The sequence below is a fragment of the Malaclemys terrapin genome, chromosome 8 (genome assembly GCF_027887155.1).
Source record: "Malaclemys terrapin pileata isolate rMalTer1 chromosome 8, rMalTer1.hap1, whole genome shotgun sequence".
NCBI classification, from domain to species: Eukaryota; Metazoa; Chordata; order Testudines; family Emydidae; genus Malaclemys; species Malaclemys terrapin.
In genome coordinates, this window is record NC_071512.1 from 100,391,225 (window position 1) to 100,414,284 (window position 23,060).

Genomic DNA, 23,060 nt, shown 5'->3' on the forward strand with positions numbered 1-23,060 from the left:
ACCCAAGGGAGACAATAAGTGTTATAAGATAGAGGGAAGAACTATAGGTTAAAGTGACATACACTGCTTTTCTTTCAGGTGGCTCACACTGACGGAATGGCCTGAATTGGCAAGAGCAGAGCCCATCATCAACAGCATACACTAAAGTACATGTACCAGAGTCTGTGCAAGGTTGCATGAACATAAGTAGAGGTTTGCTTTACAGATGAGGCTGTTTGTGTCTTATTACACAAAGAATTAAATGGGAGATGAAGCTCCTGTTATACTTAAGGTTAAGTTTTAAGTTCTGCTGTAACAGTTTGCAATTATTCAGAGTTCTGATTTTTTTAAAATAGCTGTTTTCTCCTCTGAAAATTTGGCTAGTTTGTTCAGATTCTTTTACTTATACAAAAGAGCAGAGGCGAGATGGAACACACTTCTCAATTAAGTTTCAAGATTTTTTTTTTGCTCATATGCAACTCAAATGGATGTATTTCATAACTGAAAATATTAAGTATGAATAGTCCTATTTGAAAATTCAACACATTTTATTTATTATTTTTGACCAAAAATTAGTTAGAATCATTTGAACTGTTTCAAAAATCCATGTTAACTTTTGCTAACAATGTAAGCAATAATACTATGTTGCAGATGTAACCTACAATAATAGTTTTTATTTTTAAAAATTTCATCTGCCCACAAGTTAAGCTGCAAAAAATGGATTATGTGCTGAAGTCTTTATGCTTTCACAATTTCTAAACTCCAGAGGAGGAGTCTGAAGATTTTAAATTTTTCCTATTTCTCACCTCCTCCCATCTTTTGAAAGGGAATGAAGCTGGGAAGGGAGAGACAGGAAAAAAAAGAATACAAACAATGAAAACTCACACATTGAAATGTTAAATTTAATTTTAAGGTTATGATGCTAACTTCTCCAAGGCAAAACAATATGAAAACTCAGGTATAACATGTAACTAACTACTTCCTTAAGCATACACATTTGGATAGTATTTCAACAAAAGCTCACACAACCCTATATACATGCAGCATCTTATAGAAGAGGCTACTTACCTGTAATCCCAAACGTGGATGCGCGTACACGCCATGCACCAGAGCCAGAAGGTTTTTTCAGCAGTGTCTGTTGACCTGCACGTGCATCCTTTCATGCTCTCAGCTGAGGATATAATAGGCTATACAGCTCGACGCCTCTCCCATTACATCTCCTCTTACCACTGAGTAGTCGAGTCCATAGCAGAAGGGATGAACGGTGGGTACTGGAATCCAAATAGGGACCACACATCTTGAAGAACCTCCAGTTACAGGTAAGTAGCTTTCTCTTCTTCGACTAATGGTCCCTATATGGATTCCAAATGTGGATGAGTAGCGAGCAGTGACCAGCATGCAGGTGGGTGCGAGGATGTGCTCGGAAGTGCTGTCTGTAGTACAACGCAGGCCACAGCTGCAGCCATTGCGTGGGTGATGGCATAATGATATGTGAAGTTGTGCATGGAACGCTACATCACTGTGCGACAAATGTCCTGGGAGGAGACATCGGCGAGGCAGGCCAATGTGGCCGCTTGTGCTCAGGTAAAGTGTGCCATGACAACATCACATGGCGTTACATTGTTGAGTGCATGCATTCACAGATACTACAGAGAAACCCATTTGGAAATGCACTGTAAGGAGAAGGCTTGGCCCTTACAACCATCAGCAATTGATGCACAGAAGTCATGGGTTCGGTGGAGGTAGAACACCACTGCATGTCGGATGCCAAGGGAATGGAGGATCCTGTCAATGTGGGAGGCGTGGGGTTTGAGACAGAAGACCGGGAAGTGGATACGCTGATTTAGGAGGAACTCCAACACCACCTTCAAAAGGAATTTAAGGTGAACATGTAAAGAAACTGTCTTTGTGGAAGACAACGTGGGGGGGAAGGGGGAGGTGTCAGCCATCATGGCTGCCAGCTCACGGATTCGTCTAGCCAAGGTAATGGCTACCCAGAAGATTATTTTCATGGAGAGATGAGAAAGGGAAGACATTGCTAGGGCCTCAAAGAGTGGTTTCCTGAAAGCAGAGAGAATGAGATTAAGGTCCCACAAGGGTGTAGGTTTGAGTACAGCTGGAAAGGTATTGGGCAAACCTTTTAGGAAACATAGGGTGGTAGTGTGTGTGAGCCCAGAAGTGCCAACCACTGAGGGGAGAAAGGCACTGAGTGCTGCTACGTGGACCCGTATGGATCTGAAGGCTAGGCCCAAAGTCTCGAGTTCAAGAAGATAGTTGAGAATGATAGGTATGGATATCGTAGACAGCAGGTATATGTGGAGGTGAGCTCAGGAGGTGAAGTGTTTTCATTTCACCTGGTAGCAGGCCCTGGTTGATGCCCTCCTGCTTTGGGTAAGGATACATTGCACTGGGGTGGAGCATGCTCTATCTATCCCCGAGCTCCATCCAAAAACCAAGCTGTGAAGTGAAGATGGCTGAGAATGGAATGTTAGCGTTGACCCCAGTCTTGCATGAGGAGATGCAGTAGTGTGTGGAAATAGAGTGGTGTGCAGACAGAGGTTTGGGAGGTCTGTGAACCAAAACCAATAGGTCCAGAATGGAACTATTAGGATTACCGTCACTTGATCCCGACGAGTCTTGTACAGGACTTGCGGGGGGAGGGAAAAAGGTGTAGTGGAGGGAGTCCGTCTAGAGGAGGAGAAGGGCGTCACCCTGCAAGTACTCCCACATGGCTCCTCTGACACAATAAAGCAAAAGTTTGTGGTTGTCTCAAATGGAGAAGAGGTCTCAGAATTGGGTGCCCCATTAGTGGAAGAGGCACCAGAGCTTGGCACTGTGCAGCTTCCACTCATGGTTCAGGTAATGTCCTGCTGAGCATATCTGACCGGGAGTCTTTGGGTGCCCAGGAGGTACGCGGAGTGTAACTTGATGTTTGATGCACCAGTTCCAAAGGTGGATGGACTCTGAACAGAGGTAGGGAGACTTGGCACTGCCCTTTTTGTTGATGTAAATTACCGCTGCAATGTTGTCAGAATAATTTGATGTGCTTGGCCCATATGAAGGAAAGAAAGTGGCAGACAAGACGGACCGTCCTCAGTTCCAGGATGTTTATATGCATCCTGAGGCATCCAAATGCTCTATGCAGTGTGGCGGTCTAGGTGAGCGCCCCAACCCGCGAGGGAAGTGTCCATTATGAGCGTGGCATGGGAATTATGAAGGGAGTACCGACCAGGACTTGGGAAGTGTCGGTCCACCCTATGAAGGACATCAGTACCTCCTGGGGGATCAGGACTTTGCTGTCCAGGCAGTCATGGTGTGGTCTGTAGACTGAGAGAAGCCAAAACTAGAATCAACGCATGTGAAGATGGCTTTCCAGCCCAGCAGGTCCATCTCTTTTGCCATTCTGTGTGGAGAAATGGATTTCTGAGAGCGCTGGCCGACTCGAGACCCACAAGGCAATTTGGAGGTGAGTGAGTAAAAAGGAATTGTACTCCCTTAATAGGATCAGAGGCAGGAGTATACCACACCAATTGCACTGGTTGCAGGACAGCATTGTTGATAGGGAGAGCTACTTGAGTAGGTCTCCCTGGGGTTGGAGGATGTCCAGGAGCTGGTGTTGCATGTCCTGGACCTCCTCCAACAGGATCCCCAGATCCATCACCACCCATTGTAATAGTTCTTGATATTGGTGGTGGTGGTCATCTGGAGGGGATAGTGAGGCAGGAACCAGAGCCTCGTCAGGGGAACCGGCAGTACCGGTTCAACCTCTCCTAACTTCTTCTCATAAACAGACTGTGCTGGAGGGCGAACAAGGAACAGTTGGAATGAAGCCACCAAGGGAGTCTGGCACCCTCAATAGGGATCCCATGGCGGCCAGTTGGGCCAGTAGTAAGGATCTCTGTGCATGGGTGGGCCTCACAGAGAGCAGTACCATGGTTCTGCAGCAGGGTCATAGGCCAAGGGATATGGTAGTCAGCAGTGCAATTCTGGCTGGGGGGGAGGGGCGGGTGAGAACAAGAGTTCCAGTGCTGAGAAGCCCTCGGACTTGGAGGACAATTCCAGCAATAGGGGTGCAGACGGTGCCAAAGGGCTGAGGTGCGGCAAGGAGACATGCCGCTCTGGGGGCAGCAGTAGCGATTCATCTGCTGGAGATGGCGAGATGGTGGTGTGTGTAGAGCCAGAGAGGAGCATAGGTATGGGAGAAGCAACTCTTCCATCGATAGCAGCAATTCCAGGCAGCCGGGAGTGCGCAGGGTCATACGAGACAAACCCCGGGGTCCAAGCACCGTCAACAGTGCCAGCAGGAGATGCGCCGATGAAGGAACCAATGCAGTCACCAGGGTAGGTGCTGGTAACGGTGGATCCTGCTTCTGTTTTTCCTTACCCTCCACCCGAAGTAACATGAGAGCTTGTCCAGTGGCCAGATAGACGTGCAACTTCTCACCCAACCAAGCATGGTTTGAGGAGGAAATGCTATGTTTTTGAGCAGTCCTGGATGGGGATCTGTGCTTATATCTGTGTCCATGCTTCTTTCCCTCATGGCGGGGCGTAGCCAGCAGTCTCAGTACCATCAGATCCGGTGCCTGGGAGGTGCTCGGAGGAGGGCTGGGCGCCAGTGCAGGGTGGTGCACCACTGGTTCCAGATCTGAATACATCTGTGCATGCATGGCCTTCTCCATCAAGAACTTCCAGAGCAGAAGTTCTTGAGCCTCCCATGTTCGAGGCAGGAACAACTTACAGATAGTGCAGCGGGCAACCACGTACCTGAGGCAGTACAGGTAGCGCTGGTGCTCGTCACTCACTGAAAATGAGCACAGGCGAGAAGCACAATTTTAAAGCCAGGAACTCGGGCATAGTCCTTGGGGGTGGAGGGGAGGTTGAGAAGGTTGGCCAGGAGGGACCCAACACCACATCCATACTTCTATTGGAAACTCCCCTGCTCGTGTGCCCAAGGATCACATTTGCTCTTTTGGTCACATCAGCAGCCTGGGAACTCATGTTCTATCTAACAATATCCCTGTCCTTTGAATCGCTGCTTTCCAAAATACAGTCCCCAATCCTGTAATATGGAATTCTTGGATCCTAGATATATTAAAATGCATGTTCAAATGAGCACAGCTTACCACAATGATTCAAATTCCTCTGTTGAACTGACAAGTTCTTATTCCTTACTACTCCAATTTGTGTCTCATCTGAAAACTTAACCAGCAAGAAGTCGGTTTTCTTCCAAATCACTGATAAACACTAAGATCCACTCCCCATTCGTGGGTGTTTAAAGCAAGTACCAAAATGTTTTCGTTTGGAAACCTGGGTTCAGAATGGAAAATTCTTCAGAAGTACACCTCTACCTTGATATAACGCTGTACCCAGGAGCCAAAAACTCTTACCGCATTATAGGTGAAACTGCATTATATCAAACTTGCTTTGATCCACCCGAGTGCGCCGCCCCGCCCCCCCCCCGGAGCACTGCTTTACCACGTTATATCCGAATTAGTGTTATATCGGGTCGCGTTATATCGGGGTAGAGGTGCATCTGAAAGGGACATTTAGAATATGTAACAATGCATAATCGTTTATTTTAATCCATTGGTGACTATCAAGGCAGATTTTTTACTAACGTGAGTATCTAGCAAATATCTTTCCCTCCCTCTAGGGAAGTGAGCTTGTATTGCCTTTTAAACTATGTTCATCTAATAAGTACATATACACAACATACAATTCAATCAGACTAAAAAGCTAGCATTCCACGGTATGCTATTTTCACAGGTAACTTTAAATGAATTTTCTAGTATCCCAAAACAAATAGGTTGCACCAAGTCCATTCAATCCTGAAGTTTTTAATAAAAGCTGTTCAAGTGAAAAAGAAGCGAGTTAGGGGGATGTCAACAATATTTAGTGTTAAGTAATGCAAACTGCACCACATGCACCCTTCTCTGATACAGCCATATAGATTGTTAAAATTCTATTTTACCAAAATATTTTGCCACTGTTCGACGTTCATCCAAAAAGGTATTTAGAAGTTATAAAAACCTGTAAACAAAAGCTTTTCACCCAGAAAAACCTTCTCTACCAGTATTATAGTGTAATTAGCATAATTTTATACAGCCCTGTCTACATTACAGACCTTTACCGTTAAAAACCACAGCAGGGAAACAGTCAAAATATCTAGGAGACGGCTTCAAATAGAGAGATGTCTCTGACATCAAAATAAGCCTTGTGAACATCTTGGTTGAATTTCTAGACTGAATTCACAGAAAGAAGTGGTTTACCTTGTACAGTAACTGGAATTTGAGATCTTTGTCAATATGGGTGCTCCATTTTAAGATGTGCATGCACTAGTGCGCTCTGGATCAGATTTTCATCAGCGGTGTCCACAGGTCTGCACCCTACACATTCTTGTGCTCTGATGTGAAAGTATATAGGGGAAGGTGGACCCACTGATGCTCCAGTTCCTTCTTAACCATGAAATCTAAACAGAAAGACTCTGAGCAGAGGGGGAGGAGGATAGATAGTGGCGTAGCCATAGGAACAAAATATCTTGAAGAATTCCAGTCACTGTACACAGTAAGAAACCTCTCCTTTGAGTTATCCCTGTAGATGCTCCACTTCAGGAGATTGCAGAGCAATACTTTGATTATGGAGGAGAGTGTGGAAGCGGCAGATTCAGTACGCACTATAGAACTTCACTCAAAGCTGTCTCGGCTCTGGAAACAGGTATGAGAGCATAGCATTGGGAAAAGGTGTGCACTGGAGACCAGGTGGTGGCCTTGCAGAGATAATAGAATACATTGCTGCTCTGTTGCCTACCATTATTCTGACTGAGTGGCCCCTGACATGGTGGGGTAGGAAGTGATGGTAAGCATAAGTAGTCACCTTAAGCTCTAATACATTGATGCAGAGGGTCACCTCCTGCAGGGACTGTTTACCCTGAGCTGTGAAGTCCTGAATGCATATGCCCTAGCTTAGTAGGGATGCATCCGTGGTGATGGTCTTTGCAAGGGAAGGTTGCAAGAATGGCACTTCCTCACAGACCTTTTGGGGAGCTTTTCACCAATTGGAAGTGTGGAGGACCCTCTGAAGTATAGACATCCATTTGGACTGATTGATTGTTGGGGACGTAGACTGTCCTCAGCCAGGCTTGAAGATACTGAGAGCATAGTCTTGCTAAGGGTGTAACAAGTGTGTAGGCTGCCATATAGCCCAGGAGTTGAAGACAAGCCCTTCTTTGGTTTGTGGGTTTTGCTCTATCGTAGAGATGAAGCTGGATATTGTGGCAAATCTGTCCATGGGCAAGTATGCTCTGGTGGTGGAGTCCAGAGCAGCCCCAATGAGGTCTGTTCATTGTGTGGGTATGAGTATAGACTTTTCCACTTTGCACTGAGATGCACTGGACAGAAAAGGGAGCAGTGAGGAAAATGAGCGTACAGTAATTGGCTGCCTGCTCAGGTGCTCTGGGAGTAGCCTCTAGAACTAAGGAGAGGAGCTGAAGAGGAAGTCTGCTGACTGCCTGCAGCCTTATTTATTAACGACATTTCACCTAGCATGAGGAAGGCAAATGTGCAACTGCCACTCCAGATAAACAAAAGCTGGCCAGAAGACTCCAGAACAACATTAACCATGCTCAGACCCAGTCCTCCTCCCCTCCTCTGTGCACACACGTGCTTGTCATTGCTGCAGTTTCAGCTCTGCTGCTGCTCTTGCTGGTAAAAGTCTCAGAGGACACGAGGGAACTTTCCCATAGCAGGGTATGAGTCATAGAAATGATTGGCAACAGCAGTAAGTCACTATGTTCAAGGTATAAATGCTAGAAAAATAATGTCTCTAAATCTGGTAACTTAACAGTGAGGGTAATTAACCATTAGAACAATTTACCAAGGATCGTGATGGATTCTCCATCACTGGCAATATTTAAAACAAGATTGGATGCTTTAATTAAAAAAACATGCTCTAAGAATTATTTTGGGGAAACTATATTGTCTGTGTTCTACAGGAAGTCAGAGTAGATGGTCCTTTCTGACCTTGGAATCTATCAATCTTCCAGTTATAGCCATTTTAGGTGGTATTTTGCCCTCTGGGCCCTTATCCTTAATATGTCACCTGTACTGCTATAATCAACTACAGGAACCCCGAAGGGAAGAGACCTGCATGAGAGTGTAGAGAAGATGGCAGAACCTGAGTGAGAAGCAAAGCCATGGAAGCACAAGAGAGGCAGGTGAGAACGTACAGCTCCCTCCCCCCAGGATAGAATATGCTTAGGCCACAGAATCTCCCCTCAGCTCCCTCTTGGTTTGCTGGGCTTTTGCTGACCATCTCTCCTGAACCAGGCTGCTGGGGTTGCCTCTTCCACTACGCAAGCTTCTTGCTGGTCCTTCAAGGACCCCCTCCCTCCATTTGGAAGGACTGGCCTTTCCTCCCACTGTCAGAAGCTCTCAGGAACTCAACCTTCCAGAGCTCTGAGCCCACCCTTCCACCCTCTTACTTGCTGGGGTTTCAGGCACCCACATTAACAGTGGCTACATGTACCCCATCCACCAATTGCTGTACCCCATCCACCAATTCCTGGTGTTGCCTGCTCTTCCCATAAACTGAGACTAAGTCCCCACCAGCACAAATGTTGATTAGGGCTCATAGCCTCACCGCATACTAAATAAGTACTCTTCCCCTATGCACTAGAACTCTGTGCCTGGCCATCCACTCCCTTTACCTTCCCAACTGTGACTGCAGGCAGCCAGGAAAGGAACTGAGGGGCTGGGAAGGCAGTAATCTGCTTTCCCGTCTCACAGTGCACCTACAGAAGCAGAAGAGGTGCACGGGTGCATTTATGCTTCCTTCTCATGGCAACATTGTGATACTATGTTGAGAGAGGGGTAGGAGAAGAAGAGGTTAAGCCCTGCTGTTATCCATGGCTAGCTGCCAGAGAGCAAGAGCTACTGCAAGTCCAGCTCACATCAATGTACAGGACCCTCTCTGATCTCTCAGAACTTTATTTATACAGCAGCAGTGAAATATGGATGGCAAATACCTGCTGTGAAACCATGATGCCCCCTTAGATCTATTCTCAAACAATACATTTTCAGATAGAAGTGAGAGAGTGTCAAATTGATGGTATCTTTTCCAAGTTAAAAAGTCCACAATTCATATTTCTTTACATAAACCCACCAAAATAAACCAACCCAGAAAACCAACAACCGCCACCATCCACAATGCGATTGCAAGTTGCAACAGACATCAAGTCACATATTAAGGAGGCAAGACTGCACCTGGAACACTCTGTTCTGTTCATTAGATTTGTTTCCAAACACTAACATTCTAGAGGACACTAAACTGAACAAAGCGATGTAAGGGGATGAAGGACTGACTTTCCAAACGAAAAGAACTAAATATATATAGCTTGGCTAAGTGATGAGCTAAATATGTGGTGGGCAGAGGAAAAAAACAAAAGTATTTCACGGGTCTGAACACCTAGGGCTTGAAATGCTACCACGACGAAGCTGCACTGCCGCAGCTGCACTACTCTATCGCTTAAGTGTAGCCACTACATGCGCTGACAAATACTGATAGTGTGCATCTAACATAATAAATTCTTGCTGAGCAATGTGTTCATGGATTACATATATACAATCTATAATAAAATCTGATTGTACTAAAGGTTTTATCAGAACTCATTTAGAAAAATCTGCATAACTCCGTCATGACTTCACAACTCCGGAGTGATGTAATCATCCCGAATTCATTCCTAACAAAACCTTCGCGCCATAATATTCCAGGCATTTTATCTATCTGTATGTATGTACACACACAATATTTGCACACAATACACAATTTATGTTATATAGGATATGTATTATACATTTTAAAAATATATAGTTTTAAAAAAAGAAAACTTCCACAAGCCTAGATTTGTTTTACATTGAAATGCTGTGAGATTACAATTTTTACTGTAAATTGAAAATACAGAGTCAGTGGTGTACATTGATTTTTTTCCTAACATTAGCACAATTTGCTGGCTATAGGCCAAGTTACAGTCTTCAGCAAATTAATGTAAGCACTTTTAAAAAGCTGTTCGAAGAGAGAAATTGCTGTACTGGACATAGATCCTAAATTAGAAAACAAACAAGTAAGATAACTGATTAAAATGTACATGTATTTTTTAACATCTTAAAGTTCTAAAGCATGGATATCTATGTGAATATAAATGACAGAATTAGTACTTATGGAGGAATTGTTTAAGTATCCTACCAAATACAATTTATTATAAGCAAGACTAATATTTTTATCAAATGACTGTCTTCTCTCAAGAGGTTTCAGTCACCTTCCATATGGAAACAATACAGCAGATGAGGAAACTGCACAAGAGATTTCCCTAGAAACTAAAAACAAGAGAATTCCAGGTTTCACCCTTTACCTGCATCAAGCTCTCATACAGAAATATTTATAAATATTTAGCTTTGTAGCATTGAAGAATACCAGTGTTTTGTATTCAGTTATCTACATTAGAAACTAGCTTACCTTTGTGTTTTATCAGCTATCCTTGAGAACAGAGGAGTTAAGTCTTGCTGTCAGCAGAGCTTTATAAAGGGAAGGTTTATGAAGCTTAATGCAGTGAAGCTAGAGTATAGCCATATCATTTAGGAGGTACTGTAGCATAGAAAATACATATGCCAATGAAAAACATGGTGCATGACTAATGTTTATCATTTGATATTATAGAAATACATTCTCAAATACTGCCCTTATTTCACCTTAACAATTCAAAATGCATGCTGATTTTGAAATATTAATTTGTAAATCTATACAGCACAATGAAGGTTATAGATATATTCCAATGTTATACAAATGTAAATGCTGTCACATACACAGCCTTGAAATATTTACTTACATTTTCCAACTCCATATAAGACAGTTGTAAATAAAATTCTTCCCTCACTCTACATTTCAAAGAAGTAGTGGGGGTGGGAGAGTACCAGGAGAAGGACAAATAGATGTTAATTAAAGGTTTTAACCCACGAGACAACTACATGATCTTAACTGTACGACGGGAGAAAAGAGGTACTTTAAAACAAAATGTCATGACAACATTTACCAATGCTGTGGTTAAAGATATTTAAGGGTTCTGTACCAACCGCAATGAGAACAATTATACAGTACCTTACCCTTTCTACCGGTGAACCATAGCATGCAATGACGAAACATAGCAGTGGCAGATGGCATTGGAGTTAGTAAATATGATTAAAAGGATAAGAGCAGAGAAATGGTGATTGGCAGACAAGACACAGAAATGCAGATGAAATTAATGCAAACTTGCAGATCTTGAAGCAAAGATCCATCTTTAAGCCAAATGTTGCCTCTAGTCTCCTCAAAACTGAGTTTCAAATCCAAATGAACACAAATTGCAACCTTCACACTGGTCTTGTGACTCTTCATGCAGAAAGGCTTAATCATATATCCTGACAATGAAGATTGGCAATGTTTTGCCAACATTACCCATCAGCAGAAGCCCATTATGACTGATTTATCCTTTAAATTTTTAATCACCAAATCCTGCCAAAGATACAGTCTTTTCTAGCACATATGTATTCACTGCAGATATAAATCCCTGCCTAACCTGCAGCACCTCTGTATCCAGAATGTTCCCAGGGTGCTCATTCATGCAGTTCAGTTGCCAAACATTTAAAATCAGCCATCCAACACCAAAACAGGAAGATAGACAGCAGCAGTCACATCTATTGCAAGAAGAAAGAACCTCATCTTTCAGCTCACCCTGGAAATGGAAGGTTTTCTGATCAACAGTTATTGTGAAGGTACTGTCGTCCTCATCGTCTATACCAATCACAGCTCCCTGTGAAACAAAGAGCAAAAATCCTGATAAGGCAAGCAGTGACATCAGCAGCACACACTATCACTACACTACTGGAATGTATAAAGCATTGACAAAATTGGAAGTAGCCTGGATACTGCAAGGGGGGGGGGGGGGGGGAGGAAGATTTACTCTTTGTATTTAAGTATAACAATTAAACCAGATACTTGGTGAAAAGACTGCACCTTGGTTGTACAGAAAACCAATGGCTATTTCTACAAAGGCTTTATAATTTTCTAAATAAGTGTATACATATTTTGTTTTTGTGATAGACTTAGCATTTACCACAGCACCATTATAAAGCAAGTAGTACTCTATTTTGTATTGCACCCCAAGAAAAGTAAGGAATATAGTTAACAGTATCATGTATGGAACAATAATAGTTTTCAATACACAATTAAATGAAGTATCGCTCAGGAGATCTTGTTCAGTCTCTAAACAAGATTAATAGTACTATCATTAGTATGTACTACTAGTGGTTAACTTTTGCCTTTGTTTTGTTTTCTCGCGCTGAGTTACTAGAAGCAATACACAGATATTTTAAATTTATATATACTCAAGTGTTCATTTCCACAATTGTATATGCCTGAAGGAGGATGACAATAAGGAACATTCCAGTACATTCAGCATCCAGTTCAAAAGGTTTTTAAGTCATCTAGCAACAACCTTCCTCTCTGCCCTTTCCTTACAATTGCACCCTATGCAAGAGCTTTCTCCTGTGCAGCACATAAGTCTGAAACTATCTAGGTTTCTGCCTCACACACAGTCTCTCATTTTAAGTAGCAACTGAAGACATCTTTTCTGCCCTATCTATACTTAATTTCTCTATTACTCATTACATCTGATTTTAACACTAAAACAGAGATACAGCTTATATGAAAGCTGATAATACAAAATGTTATTTGTATGATAAGATCTCTTTTCCTTCTCACACAAGACACACAATATTGATAGAAATAGCCATGCATAAAATATTCTGAAAAAGCAGACACATGATCTTATAAGCTTCTTCGATGTACAGCCCAAACAGCGTCACATCAAGGACAGAATTATCCCTACACTACCTTTGCCTGAAAGACTGAAGAAGCCAGCTATTTGTTTTAAATTACTTAATAAGCCAGTGAAACCTGGAATTGATCTGGATTCACTGGAGCGTTCAGCAAACCTCAATGTGCAGCGATCACATGTTACCTACATGTTTGCAGCAAGTTAATCTTACACTACCTCATTCACATAAAATGTGTTCAATCTTGTCTGACAGCTCAGCAAACTGAGTTTCACATTGAAACATTGAAGTTTGCAGTGTTGTTGAAGACATGTTGGTCCTCGGATATTAGAAAGAGACCAGGTGAGTGAGGTAATATCTTTTATTTGACCAACTTCTGTTGGTGAAAAAGACAAGCTTTTGAGCTAAACAGAACTCTACCTCAGATCTGGGAAAGGGCCTCGTCCACGCTAAAAAGTTAGGCTGACCCAGATATATCCTTCAGGGATATGAAAAATCCACACGTCTTGAGCAGCGTAGCCAACCTCCGGCGTAGACAGTACTAGGTTGATGGAAGAATTCTTCCATTGACCTAGCTACCACCTCCCAAGGAGATCAATTACCTACGCCAATCTGCCAGTGTAGGTAATGTCTATGCTGAAGCACTTCAGTGGTGCAACCGTAGCTATGCTGCTGTAACATTTCAAGTGTAGACAAGCCTGCAGAGCGTCACAAGGTGGAACAGATTGTTTAGCATAAGTAGTTAACACATACTGTAAAAGACCATTCAAAGAGAAGTGGTGTGTTATCTTTGCAAAAAAAAAAAAAAAAAAAGGGGGGGGGGGGGGTTAGTGGGTTGCAGAGTGCTGTAATAAGCCAAAACTCCAGTGCCTTTATTAATACCATGTTTTTTAATGTCTAGCAAAATTATGAATTTAAGCTCACTGGCTCATCTTTTGAAGGTGTTATGAATGGCTTCCTTTGAGGACGAGGACAGATGTGGAGTGATCATTTTGTGAAAAGCATTAGCATGAAGGAGACAGTTTTAGATTCCAATCCAGTTTACAAATTCAAGGGGCCTCAGGAGATCTTTAAAACTAGAGACAGTACCCAAAGCCAGTGTTTAAATAAAACTAACATTATGACTCTCAAACCAACAGAATAGCAGGACAGAAACTGATTAGAATTTGACAGTTTAATTTTCATAATACTGGTGCCATCCTAGGGGCCACAACTCAAAAGCTGAGAAGTGTTCATATTAATAAAAGTTCACTAGTCTCAAGTAGAGTACAGCTTTCACTTGAGCACTGTTCCCTACATGAATTTCTAAACCTCTGGGCTATGCAAAATGAGTTTTGTTTTTAGATAAAACTAAATATAACTAACTGAAAGATGTTTTTTAAATAGCGACTCCTACCCCGAGTAAACCAAGTGGATGTTCTGTTAATATCAAAATGTAACCTGGGCTAATGGGTCTGACGAAAAAAGGCAATCAAGCTTATTGCTGCCTAGAAGAGAGATGGGGAAGACTGTAATGTGTTCACTTTGCCAATTGCTGGGGGCGGGGCGGGAAAGAGGGGGTTGAGTCTTGTGACTGGGCGAACCCTGGGAGAGAGAGAGATGACTAAGCCAAAAGGACGGGGGACGAGAGGATGACAGCCCTCACTGAGGCATTGCCTATTTTCCCCTTAAAAGGGAGCTGCTGAACTACTCTGGGAGAGAGAAACTGGACTTAGAAACACTGAGGAGGGCCCCCTATGTCATGGGGATTTTTTCTACTGTGAGAAATGCTTATTGCTGCCACAGAGCGGTTGGCTGCCTGGGCAAATCAGTGCCCTCATCACCTCAATTAAGTGCCTTCAAGCCTGCAAGGACTCATCAAGGTACATGGGTTCCTCTACGTTATGGAGCCCCCAAGTGTGGACTAAAGTGGACTCACGAATCCAGGGAAATCACCCTGAGGATAGTGTTACTTGCAGGTTGTAGGGTATTACTGATGTTGCCCATTTCCCTTTATATGCTGCCTCTTTATTTCCCCTTGTAAATAAAGTGTACCTTGTTTGTGGGTTCATCCATTAGAGGTGTCAGAAGAGTATATGTACGTGGTATCAGGCTAGTCAAGAGATCCTGACTACCTTAGACAGATAGCTTCTAACTAGTGGTGCCTCCACCTAAGAACCCAGGCCAAAACAGAAAGACAACGGGTAAGGGCTCTTGATAATTAGCTGCCTTTAGGGGTACACCATCCCATAAAACCCCCTTACAAAAAAAAATTTCTGTGAGGACCACCCCCCAAGATGGTTTAGAAAATAAATGATCCAGCATGAGGGCTGTTTAGTCTATGGCTGGATTTGAATGAGATTATAAAGAGATATTTTGCCAATCAGATCATTTGGTTGTCTGAACATTTTCAACCCTGTATCTCTGAAAGATACAGGAACAGCTTCCACAGCAGTGGTTCTGTGGTTAGTTTTGGATTGGAGAAGAGGAGAACTGCACGTTTGAAAAAACACTGGCAATATTTTAATGCATGTTTCACAGTGCTTTTAATATCTTCTGCACATTCCCTTTGTTTTCCTTTAATGTTGTCAGAATGGTGCCAAATAACTTCACACTTCAGTCTCAACAGCGCCCAACTCCCTCACAAGGCAGTATTAACAAGGCTATGTTTTAGTTAAATATTACAGACCTTATAGGTAGATTTTGCAATAAGCAAGCCCCTTGTGTATTCCATGGCAAATTAGAAGTTTAGGTATTTTCTGACCTTAAACACTCATAATTGGAAAACTAGTGAAGTGATAACACCATGAGAATCGAGTGAGTGAAATCTGATCAGTAAGTGGAAAGGATTTCTGAACAGACTGTTTAAAAACACTTTTGTTTGTTTTTGTTCACACCTACTTAACTGCAGTGATTAATGAATAATTTAAATAGAGGACATCTTTGTTAGAGATTCAAATTTACACTCCCCCTGCTTCAGACTTCCTTATAAACCACTGTCATCTGCCATAACAGCAGTTTAAGTCACACTGAATGGGGAAAGACTGGGAAAAGGAGACCTAAAAAAAAACGTACACTCAAAAAAATGAAAGGGAAATGAACATGGCAGCTCAGAAAAGCTCCAAAGAGAAACCTAGGAAATATCAAGCTAAGTTAATGTTCTTATTACACCTTTTTAAAAGTAGCTGATACTACAAAGTTAACCAGATTCCTATGAACTGCCCCTCCTTCTCTAGAAGAGAACTTCACATGTTCCACAAGGGGGCAGGCTTTGCTGTGACCGGCCTCTGCATGGAGAGCTTACTACACTGGCAGCAGCACGTGGGGTATGTGCAGCTATAAGCCACAGTGAAAAACAGACTGTCCACACTGCGATGTGTAGTTACATATGGCAGTGAAAGGCTCTGGCAGGGGGAAAGCAGTGGGACACTACATTGCTAAAAATAGCAGTGTAGATGTCTGAGACACCGCTTAAACACAGAAAGCCATGGATGGTATATACCTTCAAGTTCTGGCATATCTTTACTCGCCTAAGCGGTACCTCACTATCTACCATGCTATTTATGCCCACGCTAGGGGGACTGTGATGAGGTGGATAAACCCCACACTGGAGAGGCAGGGATGCAGGAACAACTCTGGGCCCAGGAAGCCCCACCCCAGCAAGCCTGCTGAGCATGCTCTAGTTGGAGGAGGCGTTTAAAAGAAAGTCTGTTCAGCACAGCATGGTAGTGGGTGGAGAGAGGCAAGCCTGCACTCACTACTATGGAAAGAGTGCGGCAAACAGGTATCGCAAGGAGGGGACTGCTGCATGAAGCCAGGACTCCCTAGTCTGCTGAGGCTCATGGTCCAGATTGCAAGGAACAACTACAAGCCACAATGCACAAAGTGGTAGGAAGAGGCAAAGGGGAAAGTATTAGTCTGACAGCTGATAGGGATACCTTCCTTACAGTGCTCCAGAGAGCCTATCAATCAGAACTCTGTGGAGTTGGGGGGCCCAGCTCCTCCTGCTCCTTTAACAGCTAGACACAGCTGCTATCACAAACTTGAGCCACACAGCAGGGCTGCCACCATAGACTCTGACCATTGGGTGGGCCTCCACCTGGCTCACAACTGGTGGAGAATGCCAACATGAGGCCCAGTCCTGCTGAAGGACATAAGGCAGGCCAACTGAGAAGCGAGGAAGGAAGAGGGGCGACATAGATGTGGCGAAGCTGCTGAAGTAGGTGGTGAAGAGCCAACAACAACAGGCGATCCAGTTGCAGCAGCAGCAACAGAATCAATTACTGCAATGGCTGGCCACCCAGAAACAGGAGCAATTCATCTAGAAGCTAACCACTCAGCACCAAGAACAGCACCATCACCAGGTCCAGCAGATGGCAGCACAACAAGCCCCAGAAGCCACTGCTAACCCAGGGTCAGGGGTCCCGTAGGGTGATCCCGATGCCAGGGATCCTGGCCAGGCTGATGAAGACCGGCCCAGAGGATGAATGAGTCGAAACCTTTCTTGGTGACATTTGAACATTGTGGCCACCAGGGTAGCATGGTCACCAGGCCATGCTCTTGACCCCATACCTGACAAGACTGGCCCAGGTGCTAGATACCAGGATGCCTTAAAGTATCATAAGATCAAAGAAGTCATTCTTCTCAGAGACATAGCGACAGTGCTTCCAGAAAGAAAAGCACCGCTGGAGGCCTGCCATCAGGTAGTGGCCTAGCGCCTCAAGGACTGTTGCTGGTGCTGGCTAATTCCAGACAGGCGCACTGGGGTGCAGCTGGTGGAGGATATTGTGCTCAAACAATTTATCTAGGTTCTCAGGGGCCAGGAGTGGGTGCAGAGACATTGACACAGCATGCCATCAGAGATGCCGGGCCTTATGGAGAATTACCTGGCTACCAAAGGGCCAAGCCCCCAAGGCGCTGTCGCCAAATGTAGAAACCAAAGCACAGTGGAGAGAATGGGGCACAGGAGACCATCAGCTGAGGTGAGGCCTGAGTGCCTTCCAAGGCAGAGACTATGAGGCTGAACAAGAACTCCCCAGAACACAGAGATGTACAGAGCTGGGGTCCATGGAAGCCAGGCTCCCCCAACCGTGATAATCCCAACAGAGGGGTGGGGAGACAATAGCCCCAGCAACAGGCAATTGCTTCAAGCATGGACAGCACAGTCACTTTCAAGGTGACTGCTCCTTTATGGACTATAGCTACAGGCAAGCCTGGACAGCCACTCCAAGAGCCCACAAACAAGGACCGGACAAGATGATAGTCCCAGTAAGGATCTACAGTCCAAAATGATGGGCTTAATAGATTCAAGGTGCAGCCAGGCCCCCATATACACAGAGATGTGCGCTCATACACCACAAAGGAGATATAGTTGACAGTGAGGAACCATACCGAGACTCTCTGTGTGAGGGCGGAGGTCTCCCTCACCAACCCACTAGTTCTGCACCATGACTGGAACTACTTTGGTGAAGTCTTGCAGGGGCAGTAGAAAGACCCGTGCAGAGGGGATGACCGTGCCTTCAAGACCAGAGAATAAGTGGGGTCTAGGGAGCCGGCTGATGCAGGAACGTGAGACTATCCGGAAGAGGGGACTTCACAACTTGTGAGAGGGCCCCTAAGGGACCAGTGAACTTAAAGTCCTGTGGGTACAGAATGGCTGACCCAAAACAAGGATTTCATAGGGGAACAGAAGAGCAATCCCATCTTGAGCAAAGCATACGAATAGCTGGCCACTGCCAACAGGGAAGCAGTCAATCAATAGAGGCTAAGACAATAGCCATGCATCCAACTAAGAAAGGAATGACTACCAGGTGGTACGTGACCCCCAGATCACCAAACCGCAGTCCCAACTTCTGCTACCCTGGTCCTTTCAGAGAGTTACTCCAGCTCACACACTTGGTACCATGCATCAGCCACCTGGGAAGGGAGAAAACCCTTGAAAGAATTATCAACCTGTTCTATTGGCCAGGCATCTACAAAGAGATAAGGGGTAATTTACTATTTGTCCTGCCTGGAATGTCAGTTGACAGGACCCAAGAGCACTCCTAGGCCCACCCTGAGACTCATGCCAGTAACAGACACCCCCTTTGAGAGAATCAGCATTTGACTGGACCACTAGAGAAGAGCATGAAGGGATAACAGCACATACTGGTGATCATGGATTATGGCACGTGGTACTCCGAGACCATTCCACTTCGCACAACCAATGCGGTGACCACAGCTATGGAACTCATGATGGTCTTTGTGAGGGTGGGGATCCCCAAAGAAACAGACCAGGAGCTGAACTTCATGTCAAAATTGATGAAAAACATATGTGAGCTACTGAAAATCAAATCTCTAGGACATCTGTCTACTACCCCCAAACAGATGGACTAATCAAACACTTCAACAGGTCCCTGAAAGGGATGATGACAAAGTTTGTGGCTGAAGACCCTCACTATAGGGATCATTTGTTATTGCCCCTGCTATTTGCAGTGTGCAAGGTTTCACAAGCATCCACGGAGTTCTCACCCTTCCGGTTGTTATATGGGAGACAATCCCAGGGGATTCTACATCTAGTTGGGAAACTTGGACTCTTGCTCCTCTCAGTCACTGCACTAATAAAGCACATTCTCCAGCTCTGAGCAAAGCTGAAGACACTTTGGACTTTTGCCCCTTATAGTCCCAAGATTGTAAAAAACAAGCCTATAATAGGGGCACCCATCCACACAAATTCCAGCCCGGAAACAGGGTATTGCTGTTGCTGCCCAGCTTGGAATCAGAGTTAATGGCAAGGTGGCACATCAGGTAGGAGCAGTGGATTACGAGATCCAACAATCTGGGAAGAACAAAGAGACCCTGGTTTATCATATAAGTCTTCTGAAGGCCTGACAAGACCGCAAGAGCTTATTCATAAACACATTACCCCCAATCCAGAGCTGAGCCCCCATGCACCATTATCCCAGGGCTAGACAATTCCCTTGGGGGAAACGCTTTGGCTGTCCTAATGGACTAAGACGTTGCAGGTGGTCCAATCTTTACCTTCCACGTTCTAGTCATGACCCAGATGAACCCATCTGTTTGTCAACTTCACAACAGAGCACAGACACAAGGTTTGTGAGAGTCATCATCCCCTGTCCAGAAAGAAGCAGGATGCTATCCATTAGGAGCTGCAGGCAATGTTGGACCTCAGGGTGGTAGCAGAATCCCACGGATGGTGGGGACCCAATGTCCTGCTACCCATGGCAGATGGGACAACTCGGTTTTGAAACAACTTTAGGAAGGTGAATACAATATCCACATTTGACGCATATTCATATTGTTGACTGATTGGGGGCCACAAAGTACGTCTCCACTTTAGATCTGACCAAGGCATCTCAAGAGAAAACAACCTTTGCAACATCTTTCAGCCTGTACCATTTCAAAACTATACAGGGTCACGGCCACCTTTTAACAGTTGACAGACACAGTCCTGCAACCACACAGCCAGTATGAGACAGCCTACATAGGCGATATACACCTATACAGTTGTGATTGGAAAAAACACCTCAAGCATGTATTGATAGTCCTAGGGGCCTCAAAGAAGCTGGCCTCACCACAAACCCAGCCAAGTGCTGATTGGGGTTTCATGGGGTGATGTAACTGGAATACACAATTAGAAGGAGCAAACTTAGGCCTTTAATTGGGACGGTCCAGACCTTGACTATTTGTCCTATGCCATCGACAAAGAAACAAGTTACATGATTTTGGGGTCTGGCTGGCTACTATAAGCAGTTCATACCCTATTTCATCACAATAGCTGCACCCCTCACTCACTTAGTGAAGAACTCTATCCCCAAGATGATCACCTGGTCTGAGGTCTGTAAGAAAGCCTACAGAATCTTGAAAGATTGCCTGAGCAGTGAACTGGTCCTCTTCCACCCGGACTTCACGTGATTGTTCATACTCCACGCAGGCATTTCAGATGTGGGGCTATAGCCACTGCTATCCCAAGACTTTAATGAGGAAGACAATCCAATACGCTACATTGACCAGAAACTATTCCCATGAGAGGGCCTACTCAACCATAGAGAAAGACTTGGTGGTGAAATGGGCCATAGAAACATAGTGGTACTACCTACTGGGAAATCCCTTCCTCCTGATAATTGATCATGCACCCCTCCACTGGATAAATACCATGAAAGACACCAAACCCGCAGATTATGAGGTGATATTTGGCCTCACAACCTTATACCTTCCAGATACCCCATAAGCTAGGGAACAAACTCCAGAATGCCCAATGGACATGCTCCAGTTGGAGGAGAGGTTTAAAAGGGAGTCTCTTCGGCACAGCAGGGTGGTGGGCAGAGAGAGACAGGCCTGTATTCATGGCTAAAGAGGAACTACTGCAGACGGGTATCCCCAGGAGGCAACTGCTGCACAAAGTCAAGACTCCCTAACCTGCTGAGGCTCGTGGGCTGGATGACAAAGAACAACTGCAAGTAACAATGCACCCTGAGGTGGTACAGAGTGGTAGGAAGAGGCCCGGGACAGAGTGTTAGCTGGACTGCAGATAGTGGGTGCCTTCCTTACAGAGGGCCCCTGGGTTAGAATTCAGGGGAGTGGGAGGAGCTGGATTCCCCTATCCCCTTAACTGTTAGGTGGGGCTGACACCACAGACTGACCATAGGCAGGGTGGCCCAGCACAGTCCCCCTCTTCCGCCCCACTCACAGGGGCATGCAGTGTACTTACTTTACATGCTGCCGTAAGCATAGACATAACCTGATAAATTTACAACTTACCCCCACCACCACTGAGGAAAAAAAAAAAGAGAGACAGAAGATGGGCATAAATGGCTTTTAAGAGAATAAGTCATGTGACATCAGAGTGACAGAAGCAAATCATTTTTAGTTAGATAGTGTGAGCAATCAGCAGACATTTTGGGCCTAAGTTTGCTCTCTCAAACTATCTAATAAGTGACTCTCTCGTTGTACACAGGTCAGTAGGATCACAGTAATGTCTAATTCTTATACATCTCTTTATCCATAGATCTCAGAGAATTTGATGAAGGAAGTAAGTATTGTTATGCCCATTTTACATATAGGGAAACTGAGGCCTGGGGGGGGGTGTCAAGTGCCTTGCCCCAGGTGAACCAGCAGCCCTGTGACAGTGTGAGGAACGAAACCAAGGTCTCTCAAGTCCCCAGTCCAGTGCCCTATCCAGTAAAACCACATTACCCACATTGTAAGATGTTAAGAAACACAAGAGAAAATACTTACTCTGAGTCGAACACACCCTCTTCGTGATCCTCTCATCATTTTGTCCTTTGACTGAAAGAGAACAGATTAATTGGATTAATAAACTTACTAAGAAATCACAAAAAAAATTATTCAATACAATTTGGAAAGAAGTAAAGCATTTTGGAGTAAAGTTTTATGGACTGGTGAAATAAAACTACCACTATGACAGAGGTTATACTCCATATAGCACAGGAAGAAAGAAGCCGTAACACACAACTGTCTGTTTTCTGGTGTTATGTATGGTAGGAGGTAACGTCATAGCATGGGACAGTAGCTCTTCTAAAGGTGTCACACAATAGAGAGTCAATAAAGTGCACATCAAACCACATATAAAACTTCTTGAAGAAAGAGACTAAGGGCTCCACACAACCATCTACTCCAGGCCTGCACAACATGCAGCCCGCGTGGGCTCACTGTGCGGCCCGCGTGGGTTGAGTAGGTGGGCTCACTGTGCGGCCCGTGGGGGGACGAGTAGGCAAATGGGCAGGTAGTTGCAGGGAGTGAGTCAGCGAGCCGGGGGAGGGGGGCTGAGGAGGCGAGCGGCAAATCGGTGGCTGACCTGTTCTACTGATCTGGTCTGGCTCCCATCCCCTTTCCCAGGGCCAGCTCCAGGCACCAGCAAAACAAGCAGGTGCTTGGGGCGGCACATTTCTAGGGGCGGCATTCTGGCACCAGCCATCATAGGCGCTGACTCTGGGGCATGGGAAAATAGTGCCCCCGCCACCCCAGCTTGCCTCCGCTCCGCCTGCTCCCCTGAGAGCGCCACCGCCACTCCGCTTCTCCCCCCTCCCTCCCAGGCTTGCCTCGTGCGAAACAGCTGTTTCATGCAGCAAGGCTGGGCGGGAGGACAAGCCGAGCGGCGGGGCACTCGGGGGAGGCGGCGGTGGTGGAGCGGAGGTGAGCTGGAGCAGGGAGTGGTTCCTCTACCCCTCCCCCCCCCGTTACTTCCTGCTTTCCCCGACCCTAGCTCCCCTCCGCTCC

At 45.0% G+C, this 23,060-nt stretch overlaps 1 protein-coding gene across 3 annotated transcripts in view; it reads right to left on the reverse strand.

The window, feature by feature from the left end:
• OSBPL9 (oxysterol binding protein like 9) overlaps window positions 1-23,060 on the reverse strand; it is a 117,325-nt gene that overhangs the window by 89,497 nt on the left and 4,768 nt on the right. For 2 of the 3 annotated variants that reach the window (XM_054037655.1, XM_054037654.1), the window contains exons 2-3: window positions 22,059-22,109; window positions 11,740-11,818 (exon numbers count right to left, since the gene is read on the reverse strand). In XM_054037655.1, the coding sequence (XP_053893630.1) occupies window positions 11,740-11,818; window positions 22,059-22,109 (130 nt within the window). Of the gene's footprint in view, window positions 1-11,739; window positions 11,819-22,058; window positions 22,110-23,060 lie in introns of those variants that run through there. The other variant, XM_054037656.1, reaches the window with a different exon arrangement.